Raw genomic sequence first — 17,801 nt, forward strand, 5'->3', positions numbered from 1 at the left:
TTTGCAAAAGAGACTATGTTTTCATCTAATATATACATGAATAGCTTCAAAATGGACAAGCACAGAAGGCAAAGGCAGGTTGCATCCTTCCTGTACCTGTGCGTATACTTGAATTTTGCACATTTGCATGTAAGTTCTAATTTAATGCATACAGAGAAAGTGATGTGAGCATCTCTTTTAAAATATCTGTCATCAGTGATTTATGCATGATGGAAATACAGAAATCTAGAAGTGATACAGTTTCTGTGTTAGGTCAGACATTTCAAGAACTGGAATCTTTCTGCCCCACTTTAGGATAAACAATCTGCTATGGTCTCATTAGGAGAAATGGTATACCTTAGTGTCAGTGCTTGTCTTGCTTAGCTGTCATCTCACATTTGCTAGGGGCTTGTATAGCCTCTATGACTGAGATTTCCACAGCAATGTCAGGCATTTGGATGCTCATTTCCCATTACTGTTGCTGAGGATCTAACCCCTTAATAAAGGGATGTTAGTTTTTTCTGCAGATTTGCTGTCTTCTGGCTCTGTGGTTTATGTTGCCTACCTATCAGTATTTCCAGTGAGTCTTCAGCCTGCTCTTGAAAAAGCCTTTTGCCATTGATGTATTTTATAATCCTCCACAAAAAGTCATTAAGTGACTATGGGAAAGCTATATCTTACCAACTTATTATGCACGTATTGTGCTGGTTTTGGCTGGGGTATAGTTAATTTTCTTCACAGTGGCCAGTGTGGGGCTGTGTTCTGGATTTGTGCTGGAAGCAGCGTTGATAACACAGCAAGGGATGCTCTGGTTGCTGCCGAGCAGCGCTCACACAGCGCCAAGGCCTTTTCTGCTCCTCACCCCACCCCCCCAGCGAGCGGGCTGGGGGGGCACAAGGAGTTGGGAGGGGACACAGCCGGGACAGCTGACCCCCCCTGACCCCAGGGATGTCCCACACCGTACGGCGTCATGCTCAGCACCTACAGCTGGGGGAAGGAGGAGGAGGAAGGGGGGGACGTTCGGAGGGATGGCGTTTCCCTTCCCCAGTCACCGTTACGCGGGATGGAGCCCGGCTGTCCTGGGGAGGGCTGAGCCCCTGCCTGACCATGGGGAGTGGGGGATGAATCCCATGTTTTGCTTTGCTGGTGTGCACGGCTTCTGCTTTCCCTGTGAACCTGTCTTTATCTCAACCCATGAGGTTTCTTACTTTTACCCTTCTGATTCCCTCCTCCATCCTACCTGGGGTGAGTGAGCATGCAGCTGTGTGAGGCTTTAGTTGCCAGCTGGGATTAAACCATGACACATATGTACCCTAAAAGCCTGTAGAAAGCCTGTACTGAAGAAAAGCAAGCAGGAGAGGTAACAGAGCAGAAATACAGATAATTTAGATAATACCAGAGACCTCAGGACAAAAACTTATGAGCAAGCTGCCAGGTTGTCCAAATTAGAATAAACTATTTGGACTATTTTGGCCCCTGGAGCACAGTAGAACTCCTAGACCTACTAAATTCACATCTGGTCTTTTCCTTCTCAGGGATGCAACTTCCTCATGTTGTCTACACCAACATCAGAAAATAAAACAGTGCTGAGACAAAGGCTTAAGTACTGGCCCTCCATCTTCCCTATTCAACTGTTTTCAGTTTAAGCATAAAAGAAATTAAGCATGGATGCAAGCCACACAATCTTAATTAGCCCCTAGACCAGAGAACATAAACTGGCTCGGTTTTTTTCACTACTACACATAGAGACAGTACAGGCAAAGCTAAAATCTCACTCTGTGACATTTAACCATCTTTGCAAGGCACACTTTTGACAGCTGGTAAGAAGGGTTGCTGCTCTGTAATGATTTCTTAGTTAATACATATGTGTGTCCACATGTGTATGTATCTATACGTATACAAAATGTTTATGTCAATGGATGGAACAGATAAAACATAATTTTCAACCTTAGTTAACAAGGCAATCCCATACAGAGAACAAGTTTCAAGTCTTTGACTTATGACTCCTCTTGTTTTTAATACGGTTTTAACTGTCAATGTTAGTAAGTCATAAATATGAGAATAATGTAATAAGGACTACCACAAACACCCACTTCTATGTTATTTTATTTTTGTTCCGTATTTAAAGTATCCACACATCTTCACACATGTCCTTCCTCCTTACTGTCAGACACTGAAGCTCTCAGTTATGCAGGTAAAAAGGACTGACACTTTTTAAACTGTAATAGTTTCTCGTTCTGTCTTGTTGAAAGAATCTTGAGAACTAACTAGAGTCACCCCTTGAGAAAAAGGTCTGTGGTGATTATACTGAGATGAGCTTCCATGTTTTGCTATGTATCTGCAGTCACACAGAGAAAAAAAAAAGACTCTTAACGTGTGAATTTATATTGCTAAACATTCCCTTTTCTTCCCTCTTACTGCTTTCTTCATAAACAGTTATGCCCATTGGCCTCAGAGAATATTAACAATTTGCAATATTCCACAATATTAGAATCCATCCCCTTAAGAACAATGGTGGCACATCTTCCTAAGAATTTTAAATCTTATTTTAAATCTTCCTTTCTGGATATATGTAACATGCTGAAAGACAGAACCCTACAGCAGCAGTAAGAGAGGTATGTTCTGTCTCTTGAATCTTTTCAGCTTTTATTAGGCACACACAGTTGCTTCACAAAAGACCTGCACAGTATGTGGGGAACTGCCATGGGCATGTTGAATGCATTCAAGCACATAAGGCCCTGTGGTGCCTGGAGGTGATGCTGGAGGTTTGGCTTTCAAGACTAGAAAAACCACTTTGCTGGCACCCTGGTGTGCCTTCTTTAGATGCCCAGTCCTTGTGGTACAGAATACTGGTATGGGCACTAGTAAATATGCTGGGGACAGTCTGGGAGGGAACAATTTATGCTAGACTTCTGGTACTCTTCTCATCCTTTACAGGAAGAGGCACTATAAATGATCTTATACCTACAACCTAAGTCAGTGTAGTCCCTCTGCTGCAAAACACCTAATCAAAAGCAGGGCTGACACAGAACTGACCACAGACTTATGTTCACTCACTCTCCAAAGAAAAAATATTTTACTTTGACCTGAAGATCTCTCTTGAAATCTCCAAAGCAGCCTGCTAAATGGGTGCAAACTTTCTCTCAAAAATCAAACTACATCTAGCACTATCTTATATTAACTATGGTGAGGACAATGAATTTCCTCACAATCTGTGGTGCAAATGGATTTGTGTTTTCTGGGTAGCAATGGACAGTTCACTTAAACACAAAACGACACATAAAATGTTCCTTCCTATGCAAAAGCTAAACAATGCTGCCAGAATCTAATTGCACTAAAGGGCTTTGAAACCTAATTTTCTGACTTCACCTTGGGATTGACTGGAAATAAAAATACAATAAAAATACACCAATAAAGCTTGACACATAAAAATACTATTCATATTTGAAGATGTAAAAACTGTATTTCTTCTGTTCTATATCCTCTACAATCCTGCTGTGTTCAGAATGCTTAAAGGAGGTATAAAGGATTTTTCCCCACATACTATGGATGCTCCATGCAATAGAAATACAGCGATGTAGTTGCATGCTGCCTGGTCTATCTGATGTTGCTGGTACTTTTGACAGGAACATTTATTAGACCATGTTAGCAGTAGACAAGAGAATCCCTCTGATACCCATAATTGTCTTCAGGAGACTGACCATATATTGTAGGCATGTCAAATAAAGCAGCTATAAAAACATCCACCACATGCAATCACTTGCTACTTTCTGAGAAATTATTACAGTCATGGCTTGAGAATGATCGAAGAGAGAAAAAAAAGGAGTCATCATTTTAAAAACATTAAGAATGAGATCACGTTCTACATGAAAAGCATGTGGAGGTGGCCCCAAATTCCAGGAATAACCTCTATTCTCTTCACCTCTCCACTACAGTCTATCTTGACCTGTGACCACTGAAATCAACAGGACTTTTCATCATTTATTTTACAAAGGGAAGGAATCAAATGCTCAGCATCTTTTTTTCATGGGCATCAATAACTAATGTTGGGGGGCAGATTACCAGAATCCCTAGTAGTTTTACATAGCAGTTTCACAGAGGGCTACAATCCTCCATCTTAAGCTTGTGAACACCTACCTTACTCCACAAGTAGGCCCCCAGAAAGTAAAATGGGACTCTTACAATTTTGTAACCAGGGGTACTACCCTCAGGGGAATGTACCACTAAGCTCAGAAAAAGGGTGGTAAAACCTGGTCTACAATCTCTGGGTATGACTAAGCTTGCTATGTCTTTCCTACACACTCTTCTTCAAAAAAGTCAGGAGATTCTGTCCTGTTTCTGGAAAGTATCCGTTAGCACAGAATGAGAACCCTGTTCTTGCTATCCACTAAAAACTAAGAAAATTCATCCACTATGAACTACACCCACAGTAACACCTGTATAAAGTAAAATGAAGTAACAAATGTGTTTTCCTTTCTTAGATCACAGCGGCACTTCTCTTTTTGCTCTTGAAATCTGGTATGTGTCTGAAGTCTGCCAATGATCTTTGCTAAGATGCATTTGCCTTTTTATTTGTCTGTGACATTTACAAGCAAGTTAGTCTTGCATCAGGCTGCTCTAAGTTCAGCTTTATTAACATATACTCAGGACTCTTGCATCTTTTCATTCCCTGTCAACAGCAAACTCTGACTACAGGTGACTGCCTATTTTCTAAGTACAACCACAAGAGAAAAAGAGCAGAGGTGAATGGATGGAGGGCAGCAGAAATGAAAGTCAGTGCATTTTGAACAACAATGAAACACTTGACAAGGTGAGTCCTTTAAAAGCCAGGCAGCTCCCTAAAGCTCTTCTCAAGCCCTTTCTGGATACTTTTCACTGGCAGTGCTGAAAAAGCATCATGATGTGTTGTGAACAGAATGCTAAGGCCAGTTAAACAGTTTAATGGAAGATAAAGTTCTCAGGAAAATATGGAGACTTAGGATAGCATCACCATGTCCTAGATCATTATGGATAATAAGAAATCAGAATCCAAAGCACAAAATCATAAAGGAGAGAGGGGAAATAAATAGTTATTAAACTATTCTGAAGCTACTGGGAGAAAGACTAGGTTGGTCCTTTGCCAGTGTCAGAAACTCTTTGTGCTAACAAAAGGAAAAAAAGTTTTTCAGCTGTTCTGAAGTGTCCAGCTCTTTTGAAACCAACAAGAGTTAGACACCTAAATACTTACACTGGCCCATAGTTTTAACAAGCCTTGTATGGAAGAGCGAGAGAATAAAGATTACTAATTAATTTCCTGAGGTAGCCACAGTAGTGATGTGGAGCTATGATGGTTTCATGGCCACAGGGTCCTGGGCTGCATCAGTGTGGGGGCATGGCATGATTTTGCCTCCTACTGCCTTCTAAGTAAACCCACCCATTTTTAACAACTATTTTTGTATAGCAAATACCCATTTCATAAGTCTGCCAACACCAATTTGGAAACACACCACTACACAGTTTTCTTGTGGGAATTTTTAACTTTGACATTTAAGGGTCTCTTTCAAAACACACACGGATCAATCAGTAAAAGGAAAAAAAGTCACTTAAACCATGACTTAGCAACCATAGCTAAAGAAAACAATTCCCAGTGTAGAAATAAGCCACATTCAGAAATCATGATTTACCTCAGTGTTAAAGTACCTTCCCAATACATAACCTTACAATGTTCCAGAAAAATTCTGAATCCTCAAAGGATTTCATGTTAGAATAACAGTAATGTGGTGGGATCCAACCCCAACTGTTCTGTATTTTTTAAGCCAATGGAATGTCATGCTTAACATTTAATTGTTCTTTAACTAAATAAATGCAATTAGGATTTTCCCTGTAATCTTTCTGAACAAGCTGAGAAATATACCTCATAACTACCCATGCATTCGTGGAATTATTGATGGGGTTGTTGTTGGAAGATTAGAATTTTCCGCGTGAGTTGCTGATCAATGAACCTTGCCAGTATATTCAGGGATATCTGGAGTGCTATAGGAAAAAGTTAAAAGGGGGATGAGGGTTGGAGAAAGGATAAATTAAATGACTACAGGCTTGAAATATGACTTACAGATCCGTTCTAAAATAGCTAATGTTTATCAAAGATGGGTGGGCTAACAACTCTTCATAAAATAATAAGTAGTCCTCAGAGTGTATGAACTGGCATAGCTTCTTTCAGATCAGTGAAACAACTTTATTATGATCTAGTTGATGATCTGACCCAGAATCTGTGGTTAGACATGGCAAAAGTGAATTCTTTAGTGACTTCAACTTTTTTTTCCCCCAGTTGTTTAGGTTGAGTATCTGTATGATATTCAGGATTACAAGCAACATTTAATCTTAAAGAGAAAATGGGGTCACAAGGTTTGCATAGAGCACAAAACCCAAGGAAATATTCTTTAACAATGTGATAAGATTTAGCTCATACTTAGGTGCTGTCTTCAAATACAGAATTTAGGTAGCAGACTTTAAACCAACAGGTGTGATTTCTCATGGCCTAAACCAAAAATGATTTCTCAAATGATTCTAAATTCCTCTATTTTCCCCCTAGGATTTATTAAGAATGTATTTACATGTATATGTAATATTATTAACACTGCTTAGAGACATCAGCTTTAAATTCTAGCTTGAATACACCAGTGGACTGAAACAGTATGTGCCACATCTTGGACAACTAAAGCCTTTTGTTAATTCTGATGCTAAGTCTTAATATGAAATTCAAAATTAAACTTTTTAAAGAGAGAGGGGAAAGAATTCTACTTATCTGAGGTAGCACAACAGAAAAAATTGATAGCAATTGCTGCAAGATAAAGCAAAGATAGACAAAATTAAAGGAACAAAAAAAGAGAAGGTGGTACTAATATGAATTCAGAGATATAATCCATGGAGATTGAAAATAAGACAACCTAAACCCTCAATATGACAGCCTTTTTACAGCACAAAGTTACTCAGAGTATCATCAGTACTGTTGTACATTGACAGCTCAAAATAGGACACTGCTGAATTATGCATATATCCAGACTGCCCATACACATGGAGGTAAGAGCTCATGACAAGCTGTTTCATCCACTGAAACAACTAAACACTTGAGATTGTAAACCTTGCCTCTATTAGTCCTCTGAGGGTCTTCAGACTACATGAATTATAGCAGTGCCTCCTTTAAAATAATCACTGAGGTATGCTTTCGTTCCCCTGTACTCTGGGTAAAAAGAAATGGTTCCTTTCATTATAAGCTGCGTAGAGCTATTAGTTTCAGTACAGCTGTTCAGCTACTTCTCCGCAACTAAATCCAGCACAGGATGCAAAACTGGACATATGTGTGAGATGTGGTTTATCAAAAAATTCTTTGACTTGTGTACTAGGAAACTTTGTTCTGAAACTCCTTGTCAGAATAACAAAGGTAATGACAAAATGCTGTATCTCCCTACCACAGTTATAACAAAGGACTGTGGGTGAACTATACTTGCCACAGGAGCACTGGTGGTATATGTTGTAGTCTTTGTACCCACACTTAGCAGAAAGTCCACCTCGTGCTTTGTCTTTGGAGTAACCTTGCACTAGCCCATACATTCATACACTGCTATACTCCCTTGGCCATGCTGCAGTACATGACCCTCCAGAGAAGATAGTTTTGTAGAATCAGTACAGCAGTTCTGTAGCACTTGAGAAACTGTTACCTATAGGGAATCACCAAGTAGTTGGCTGAGAAAGTGACAAATCTGCTCTGTCTTGACAGCAGCCATTCAGGGGTAACAAGTGGGCCTGAAAATCTAGTACAGCAGTTGAACATATTTTCAGAATTGGCCAGAATGGCTTGCAGGCAAATTTGCTTTTTCATGTCAAAGTTGACAATTGTTAGGTTATGTGCAGATTAGGTAACTGTGTAGAAAATTTCACCTGCATATGCAGAGATCCCAATAAAGTACACAATGAACATTTGGGGTGTAAGTATAAGCACATGCATTAATCCAAACCTGAAAATGTGATATCACTTTGAAGGAATCCGTCGGACTGTGAACAGAGTTTTATTACCCTGGGGATGTGCTACATACCAAAATATACCTCTTACATATAATAAAGAAATTCTATTGACTTCCTTGAAATAGTATAAGCATCACAGAGAAGAGAAGGAGGTCACAACAAGAAGCCCCATATTAACTTGCAACTTTTTACAAGCCTAAATTGAGTTAATTCACATAATAACTATACAACTGTAGAGATATTAGAATACATTATGCACTGTGAAGCATCTGATTGATACAATCTTCTGACCTTTAAAACTAGCAAAGCTAGAAGAGAAAAGCATTATAAATGGCCAAACGTGACCCAAAAATGAAGCCTGAGAGATGACTTAAGATGAAGACTTGTTCTAGACTGTCTGTTAGAAAGGACTGACAAAAATTGGTATATTCATAACATGTGGGAAGGATGCAGCTCTGAAAGAGAAGAGAGACGGGCAGAGAGAATCTAAAAGTACCAGGATAGTAAGAAAGCTTACACTACAGTAAAGTAGCTGCTCTCCTGGGAACCTGCAAAGAAGATGCAAAAATGTGCTGCGGTTATGTATGTGATAAAGCAGAAGAAACTGAGGTTAAAAAAATACCCCTTTGGTTTTTTGTTTTTGGATGAGGCTGTCTAGCTCTTGTGTTTTCTCTGATGAGCTGCTAAACCAGATTGCTGCTGCTAAAGAAAACAACTAAGTGCCAGGCTACCACTGGGCAACATACAAAACTCCTCTGTGGTTATGCTGTCGTCATCAAGCTTTCTTTCTGTTACCATGACATCTTTCTTGTTCCTGCACTTCCTTGTTATCATGCTAGCAGCTCTTAGTCCCAACAGTAAGCAACATACAGTGTTGACAGCTGAATCTGTGCAAGATTTAAGATTTTTCAAGTGGAATGTAGTGATTCTGAGTGTTTCTGCTTTGGTGTGACTGTTTCATATGTCCATCTCAGGATGTCTTTGAGGATTTTTATATCCTCGTAATGTCAGGAAAAACAGCATGGACTTAATTAAGTTGAATACCCATACTGACATTTAGAGCTATCTGAGATGCCTTAATGTATCTGAGATAACCCTGTAGCACAGGATCCTCAAGAGATCCATACAATTCTGAAGCGGCAGCTGGAAGCAATGGTTTAGGGCATCTCTAGGCCATTGGATGCCCAGGTTTGCCATGTAAATTTCATGTCAGTTTTTTTTATGGGAGCAAAATTGAGATTGCCCCAAATAATTTGTAATTCTTGAAAACCTCGAATCTAGCACTTCAGTCTGAGGTATCCAAGTTCTTTGTGCAAAAATGCTGCCTAGTTAAAACAATCTGATATATTATTACCTTGCACTTATGAGCAAAGAGTTCCTAACATCTTACTCTTTCTTAGAAACATTGTTGTATAAATCTCAGAACTAAAACACCAGATTAAATCATTAACTAGCTCTTCTGGTTACTTCAGTTATAAAGTAGGCCTCTCAGGTCTCACTCACAATACATAAGACTCACAACTGTCTTCCATCTCAAATTCCCTTCCAGGAATTCTGACGTCACATATTTGTGGCTTCTTTTACTCCATGATCCTATTTGCCAAGAACAATAACCTGTGTTAAAAATGCCTCAGACGTGAACCTGTGCCAGGAAACAAAATGTATACAGTCTTTTGTGTTGGGAAAGAAAATACTGAGAGAACCTCTGAAATCGAAACAAGGTGCTCCATGCACCTTGAATGCACCAAGAATGGGACTGACACGATTACTGAACAGAGCATTCTGGGTTGCATTTCATACGCTTTTCCCTCAACAATCAGAGCAGGATAGAGAATGGGTATTTACAAATGCACTTGGGGTTTCTAAAAAGGATAAAACCATCAAAATGGCAATTCCTCAGAAATATTTTAAATCATATTGAACTAGAACATTTTGTTTCTCCAGTTTCAAACAGGTTTATTCTGCTTTCATCTTTTTCAAACCCCCTTTTCAGTACAGTGTAATATTAATCAGAAACAAGGAAACACTTCAAGCCAGTAATAAAATATCATTTGAAAAATGTCAAAGTAGGATATTTCTGCATCCCGTACCCTCAAGCCCCCATATGACTCAAACTGGAAAATCACTGAAAAGGCATATATGGTAGACAAGCTGTCAGTTTCTGAAAAAAAGATACATATGGGAAAGGTCTTAGGCAGCCCATGAAAATGACTATGCAAGGTGCAAGTCTGCAGAGGGTCCTGTCCTCAGCTAATTGTGGCCTGTGAGGTTTCTGTGGTAGTTTGAAATGATAAAGGATGCATGCACACAGGCAGATGGAAGCTGACTACACCGAAGAAATATGTCTGAAGTCACTACAGATATACTGATGTGATAGTAGCATTTTGCCCAATGTGCTTGAGAAACCAAGAATAAAGGGTAGTTTCAGAGAATTGCTTTGGGCAAGAACTGCAGGACTTGAAACACTTAGGACTTTGTTTTCCTAGAAACTGTATGTCTTAAGTTTCCATTTCAATCAACTGCTTTCAGAAATGGATTTTGGTCAGATCCTGTTCTCTCTCCGACACAGACAACTTCTGTGGCCTTGGACAAGTCTCTTCAGCCTCCTCAGTCCTCATCCTTCAAAGACTAATACTGTAATCTACTTTACCAGTGTTATGGCAATGAATTAGTTGATGCTTCAAAAGTGCTGCTAAGTAAATGACACTTTGTTAGAATGCATATGTATTGTGTAAGCACTGCCCTCTACTGAGTGTTATGAGAGCTGGTGAATTATGAGTAGCAAGTTTTAAAATGTTAACGACTGCCAGATTTTTGATTAATTATGGAGGCAGAGGTTTTTAATGTGGAACAAGAAAACATAATCTCTGTCCTAAATGCTTTTCTCAAATTTCAAGAGGTAGGTTCCAATAAGTACCACAGTGAAGATCAGGAACTTGCTGTGCTATAATGCAAAAGACACAAAAAAGAAAAAATCATGCGTCAGATATAATGCCTGACTGATATGAACTACTGATGTGTACACTGGAATGCACTAAATGTGTTACACTATTACTGCACTAAGTACTGCTAACTCACTGAGGGTGTAAGGGAATTCTAACAACGCCAAGGAGGAGAGTTATTTGTGTCTGTCAGACTGAGCATTTACCAGAGCCCTGCCCATGAATACTACAGAGGAAATCCCCATCACCAGCGTGGGAGGCTTTTTTTCCATTGACCCTTAAAACATCTGCAGAACTAAAATGCCACACAGAGCATAACCTTGTTTCAGCAGCTGATTGGGGAAGAGGTCAACAAAGGAAAAAGCTGGTGACTAGGGGTGGAAAAGAGTTATACAAAATTACATACTTATAAAGATGTTTAAGATAACAGCAGATTATTATGTTGGGAATCCAGATGATGCAGTAAATCCTGTTTCTTTATGGTTTTAAATATTATTAGGTTCAAAATACAGGACTGGTGCCGCAGCCAGGGGTTCGGCTACTTAGACCATGGGACTTGCTTTGGGAAACCTGGCCTACTGGGGGTTGATGGGATCCATCTGTCAGAGAACAGGAAGAACATCTTTTGTCATGGGCTTGCCAAGCTGGTGAAGAGGGCTTTAAACTAAAGTTGCCGGGGTAGGGGAGCTTCAATCCAGACCACTGCTACCAATTTGATGCCAGTGGCAGCAATAGATGCCCAGAGCCTGGAAAGGGGTCGCAGGTCAGCAGGAGAACACCTGAAGAGCAGCACAATGGAATTCCAGCCAGTAAGTCAGCTTCATTGGAGGCCCAACTTAAATGCCTATATGCAAACAAAAGTAGCATAGGGAATAAACAAGAGGAGCTAGAGATGTGCACATGCCTGCAGGGCTGTGATCCTACTGACATCACGGAGATGTGGTGGGATGGCTCCTATGACTGGAGTGTTGGAATGGAAGGATACAGGCTCTTCAGGAAAGACAGGCAGAGGAGATGAGGTGGGGGGTGTTGCCCTCTATGTCAATAACCAGATGAAGTTCATGGAGCTCTGCTGGGGATGGATGAGGAGCTGACTGAGAGCTTATGGGTCAGGACTGAAAGGAAGGCTGGGATAGGTGACCTTATAGTGGAGGTCTGCTACAGGCCACCCAATCAGGAAGACTGAGCAGATGAGGCTCTCTATAGACAGATAGCATCAGTCACACGTTCACAAGCCCTGGTCCTCATGGGCGACTTCAGACACCCTGATATCTGTTGGAGGGACAACACAGCAGGGTATAAACAATCCATGAGGTTCCTCAAATGCACTGATGATAACTTCCTTCTCCAAGTGACAGAGTAGCCAACAAGGAGAGATGCTATACTACATCTTGTTCTCACCAACAGCTAGGGGCTGGTGGGGAATGTGAAGCTCAAGGGAAGCCTTGGCTGCAGTGACCATGAAATGGTGGAGTTCAAGATCCTTAGGGCAGTGAGTGGGGCCCAGAGCAAGCTCACTACCCTGGGCTTCAGGTGGGAAGACTTTGGCCTCTTCAGTGATCTGCTTGGCAGAGTAGCAGCCCTGGAGGGAAGAGGAGACCAAGAAAGCTGGTTAGTATTCAAGGATCACCCTTCTCCAAGCTCAGGAGCGATGCATCCCAACAAAGAGGAGGTCAGGTAAGAATGCCAGGAGGCCTGCATGGATGAACAGGAGGCTCCTGGACAAGCTCAAACACAAAAAGGAAGTCTACAGGGGGTGGAAACAAGGACAGATAACCTGGGAGGAATACAGAGAAACTGTCCAAGCAGCCAGTGATCAGGTTAGGAAAGCCAAAGCCCTGATAGAATTAAATCTGGCCAGGGACATCAAGAGCAACGAGAAAAGCTTCTACATGTATGTCAATGATAAAAGGAAGACTAGGGAAAATGTGGGCCCTCTCTGGAAAGAAACAGGAGACCTAGTTACCTGGGATATGGAGAAGACTGAGGTACTCAATGATTTTTTTGCCTCAGTCTTCACTGGAAAGTGCTCCAGGCACACCACCCAAGGTGCAGAAGGTGAAAGCAGGGACTGTGGGAATGAAGAACCACCCACTGTAGGAGAAGATCAGGTTTGAGACCCTTTAAGGAACCAGATGGTGCACAAGTCTGTGGGAACTGAGGAGATGTAACTGTGGGTCTTGAGGGAACAGGCAGATGAAGTGGCTAAGCCACTCTCTATCCTATTTGAGAAGCTGTGGCAGTCTGGTAAAGTTCCCACTGACTGGAAAAGGGGGAACATAACCCTAATTTTTAAAAAGGAAAAAAAAAAATAAGACCTGGGGAACTACAGGACAGTCAGTCTCACCTCTGCACCTGGCAAGGTCATGAAGCAGATCCTCCTAGAAACCATGCTAAGGCACCCAGAAAATAAGGAGGTCATTGGTGACAGCCATCGTGGCTTCACTAAGGGCAAACTGTGCCTGACAAATTTGATGGCCTTCTACAACAGGGTTACAGCATTGGTGGATAAGGGAAGAGGAACTGACATCATCTACCTGGACTTGTACAAACATTTGACACTGTCCCGTGTGATATCTTTGTCTCTAAATTGAAGAGACATGGATTTGTTGGGTAGACCACTCAGTGAAAAAAGGAGTTGGCTCAATGGTCACACTCAGAGAGTTGTGGTCAAAAGCTCAATGTCCAAGTAGACAGCAGCGATGAGTGGCGTTCCTCAGGGGTTGGTGTTGGGACCAGCACTGTTTAACATCTTTGCTAGCAACATGGACAGTGGGATTCGGTGCACCCTCAGCAAGTTTGCTGGTGACACCAAGCTGTGGTGAGGTTGACACGCTGGAGGGAAGAGATGCCATCCAGAGGGACCTGGACAGGCTGGAGAGGTGATCCCCTGCAAAACTCATGAAGTTGAACAAGGCCAAGTGCAAGGTCCTGCACATAGATCAGGGCAATCCCAAGCACAAATACAGGCTGGGCCATGAAGGTGTTGAGAGCAGCCCCATGGAGAAGGACTTGGGGTATTAGTGGATGGAAAACTATGAGCCAGCAGTGTATGCTCACAGCCCAGAAAGCCAAAGTCCTGGTCTGCATCAAGACAAGTGTGGCCAGCAGGTCGAGAGAGGGGATTCTCCTCCTCTACTCCGCTCTCATTAAAACCCTACCTGGAGTGCTGTGTCTAGCTGTGGGGCTCCCAATATAAGATGGACATGGAACTGCTTGAGTGGGTCCAGATGAGAGCCACAGAAATGATCAGGGGTCTGGAGCACCTCCCTTATGAGGACAGGATGAGACAGTTGGGATTGTTTAGCCTGGAGAAGAGAAGGCTCCAGGGACACCTTATTGTGGCCTTCCAGTACTTAAAGGGGGCATACGGGAAAGTTGGGGAGGGACTCTTTGTCAGGGAGTGTAGTGATAGGATGAGGGGTAATGGTTTTAAAATGAAAGAGGGTAGACTTAGATTAAATGTAAGGAAGAAATTATTTACTGTGAGGGTGGTGAGGCACTGGCACAAGTTGCCCAGAGAAGCTGTGGGTGCCCCCTCCCTGGAAGGGTTCAAGGCCAGTTTGGACGGGGCTTTGAGCAACCTGGGCTGGGGGAAGGGGGCCCTGCCCATGACAGGGGGGGTTGGAACGAGATGATCTTTAATGTATTTTTCAGCTCAAACCATCCTATGAGTCTATGATCCTATGAAAATGCACTTCTGAATAAAAAAGAGATTCTTTTGAAGTAGTTGTTAATAACAAGAAAGAATGAATTGGGTCATTACTTGTTTTAACTTATTAATAACATGGACCTCTCAAAAGAGCCCAGAGAATTTTGCAATCTGAACCTTCCCAGAAGTCACTATAGCTGTGCTGCAAAGTTTATTTCCCTGTGTAACTTGCCAAAGAGACATGAAAATACAGTGTTTCTTCAGAATACGGACCGTCCTTCTCTTCTTTGATACACATTTGGATTGGAGCAGCAGTTAAACACAGGGGATCAGATTTTTAAAGGTGCTCAGCACCTAAAAGTTTCACTGTGGTGTTTGTGGCCAGATTTTCACAGGAGCTTAGCAATCAACGTGCACCCAGAATATGAGCTCTTTCAGAATTCTGGTTTTCATGTGTGGTTGCTGAGCTATTTTTAAAAGCCTGGCTGGCTGCACAAAACACTCTTTAGCTCTCAGTTGCTTCCCTACTTAGTATATGGTTAGTTATGTGACATATAAAACCAAATACAGTATTCATCTTCTACAAATAAATAAATATCACAAGCAATTAATTAATAATCAGACCAGTAAGAAACAACAAAAAAATAGCCAAGGGAAACAGACATAATAAATTCAGAGTTCAAAGTCTTCTAAAACATATCACAGAGGTCTCAGTTCTGCAAAATACACGAACAGATACTCAATTCTATCCCTGTTCAGTAATTCTTGTTAAGCAGATACCTTTAAGTCCCTGATTCCAATGGAATTCAAAATTAATGGGTTTGAAAGAAAAGAAAGCAAATACAGGAAGAGAGTTTAAAATAAAAGAAAAAGAAAATACGCATAAAAATTTGATACATTTAAAAATACAAGAAAAGGTACTTGAGCCACTGGCAATTGTCCAGTATACCTAAAAAAATTACACAAGCAACATACAATGAAAATACAAAAAAGCATCACAGCATTCAGTTTGGAACCTTGCTAGTTAGTGGCATAAAAAGATGAGATTCGAGCCTACAACTCCTGTGTTCCAACAATGTAGTCCACTCGATGGAGCACTGAGCTGTGAATCAAGATCGTAAGTTTTATAAAAGACTTTTGGAGATCTGCTGGTGAAAGAAGACTGCATTAGAAAGAGATTTTCAGAGTGCTCTTTCACAATAACTTCCTAACTTTTTGACTGGCTCTTTTTTAAAAAAGATTTCTATGTTGCCCCTTGCAACGAAATTATAGAAGATTCAAACTTTTAGGCATATATTGCAATATAACTGAGGATGAAAGAGAGGAACAAATTCATCCTAAAGCAAATCTGTGAGTGCATACACAAACCAAGGATATTAAGAATGATACTACATGCCAGGGCTGGAAGAGACCTCAAGAGATGATGAAATTTATCCCTTTCTCCCAAGACAGGCTTGAATGAAAGCCTGGAAGAGAATGATAGGAACTGAATTACCATCCTGGATCTGTGGTCAAGTACGAAGACTAAGAGTCTGACCTGAGAAAAGCAATTCCACAGCTCCCTTAGGGAAAGGTCCACTGATTATCCTAGATTGCCACCAGATCACAAACACCGTTTTGATTGGTAAGTTCAGGTTTATAAATTTAGCACTTCTAGATGAATCACAACACTTATGACATGGCTCTTTATGTGTGGTGAAGGCTCCCACAGCTATTCCACGTCTGAACTGCAGACAAAAACCGGATAAAAAATTACTTAAATCCCTAAGTCTTCACTTGTGTCTCAGCCTAACTTTTAAAGAACTATGGCTGTCATCTTGTGCTAATTATTATTTTTTAAGACCAATTTTGAGCAAAGCACCATTTCAATAGCTTATAACTCATCATTTGGTAATAAAAAAGGCACAGGCCAAGGCTCAGGATACATGGAGTTTCATTCCTACCTGTGCTACAGATTCCCAGTGGGATTTGGTAAACCACTTAATCACAGTGCATCTGGATTCCCATCTGTAAAACTTTGAAATTTCACAGTAAAAACTTCAGAGTATTATCTAGAATACCGGGTATATGCACAGCAGCTTTTTGCAAAATTGATCTTATACTAGGGGCCTTTATGCTCAGCTCCAACATAAATCATTACTTTTATCTTTTTTTCTAATTCCTTAAGAAAAAAGAAGAAAAACAGAAGAGTTTCCTGTTCTGCCAAAAGGAAGAGAGGGTGGGCACATGGGTAACATACAAAACATGCCAGGTTCACCACTCTTCCTGTTTGTCTCTGCAAAATTACATGACAGATGACTCTTAGCTAGTTTCAGCTTTGCTAATAATTTGAATGGCAACCACTTTCTTGCATGGTCTGGGGAAGAACACTGTCTCTCTCTGGAGTAATGCCGGAGCACTGATGCTGTTGCCCAAGTGCCAGAGGCAGGAAGTGCAACTGCTAGTCCATGAAAGAGTGAAAGTGACTATCTACAAAGAGATTTTTATATTTTACAGACTTACAAAGCATATTTAGGCTTTCAAACCCCAAGCATATATATCTAACTTCTCAAGGATTTTGGTGTGAGTCTAGCAGCCTTAATACCTTTACACATCTTTCCAGAACTACAAGCAAACACACAAAGTGAAAAAAAAAAATGTAGGGATCACTTTTATCTCTTCTTTCTTTTGCTTTTCTCTGCATCAAGATAGCAATATCGATGTCTGACAATCATAGAGAATTAATGTGAACAAATTAATGGAATTTTTCAGGTGAAATTGAGCTTTTTACTGCTTTGTGATGTCAGAGTCTTTTAAGTCTCAGAGATCTTGGTCTCCTGGTTGACAGAAATCAATGAAATCCATAGCCTTACTCACTAAAAAATAGGAAAATGACATGGAGAATGAAGAATACCAGAGAAGGTAATGCAGAATCTGTTGCTCTAATTTACAAATCCACCATGATACCATATGTTGCAAATAGTTCCAGACAAGAAGCCTGTTTGCAGCGCAGTGTACATGTCAGATTCTATTCTTTAAAACTCTACAGCAATAGCAGTATGACATGGCAGAACTAAGGGTTAATAGATCTGCTAACATCCCTACAGGCTCAGAAATCTCTGTTCAGCACTATGTTGTATGCAGTCACTATCCTCTTTTGTTTTAGCAGTTTTAGTTCTTATCATTAATTTGTTACTTTTATCCTTTTACTTTCTCAAAAGTTTGTGAATAAATGCTTAATATTAACT

The 17,801-nt window shown here is 40.7% G+C and overlaps 1 protein-coding gene across 1 annotated transcript in view; it reads right to left on the reverse strand.

Annotated features, from left to right (window-relative positions):
* Positions 1-2,193: 2,193 nt before the first annotated feature.
* SPATA48 (spermatogenesis associated 48) overlaps positions 2,194-17,801 on the reverse strand; it is a 28,481-nt gene continuing 12,873 nt past the window's right edge. Inside the window, 2 exon segments of the mRNA XM_032999343.2 lie at positions 2,194-2,317; positions 5,884-5,991. Of these exon segments, the coding sequence (XP_032855234.2) occupies positions 2,194-2,317; positions 5,884-5,991 (232 nt within the window).

This window comes from Tyto alba, unplaced genomic scaffold (assembly GCF_018691265.1).
Source record: "Tyto alba isolate M040663 unplaced genomic scaffold, T.alba_DEE_v4.0 Super-Scaffold_27, whole genome shotgun sequence".
NCBI classification, from domain to species: domain Eukaryota; kingdom Metazoa; phylum Chordata; class Aves; order Strigiformes; family Tytonidae; genus Tyto; species Tyto alba.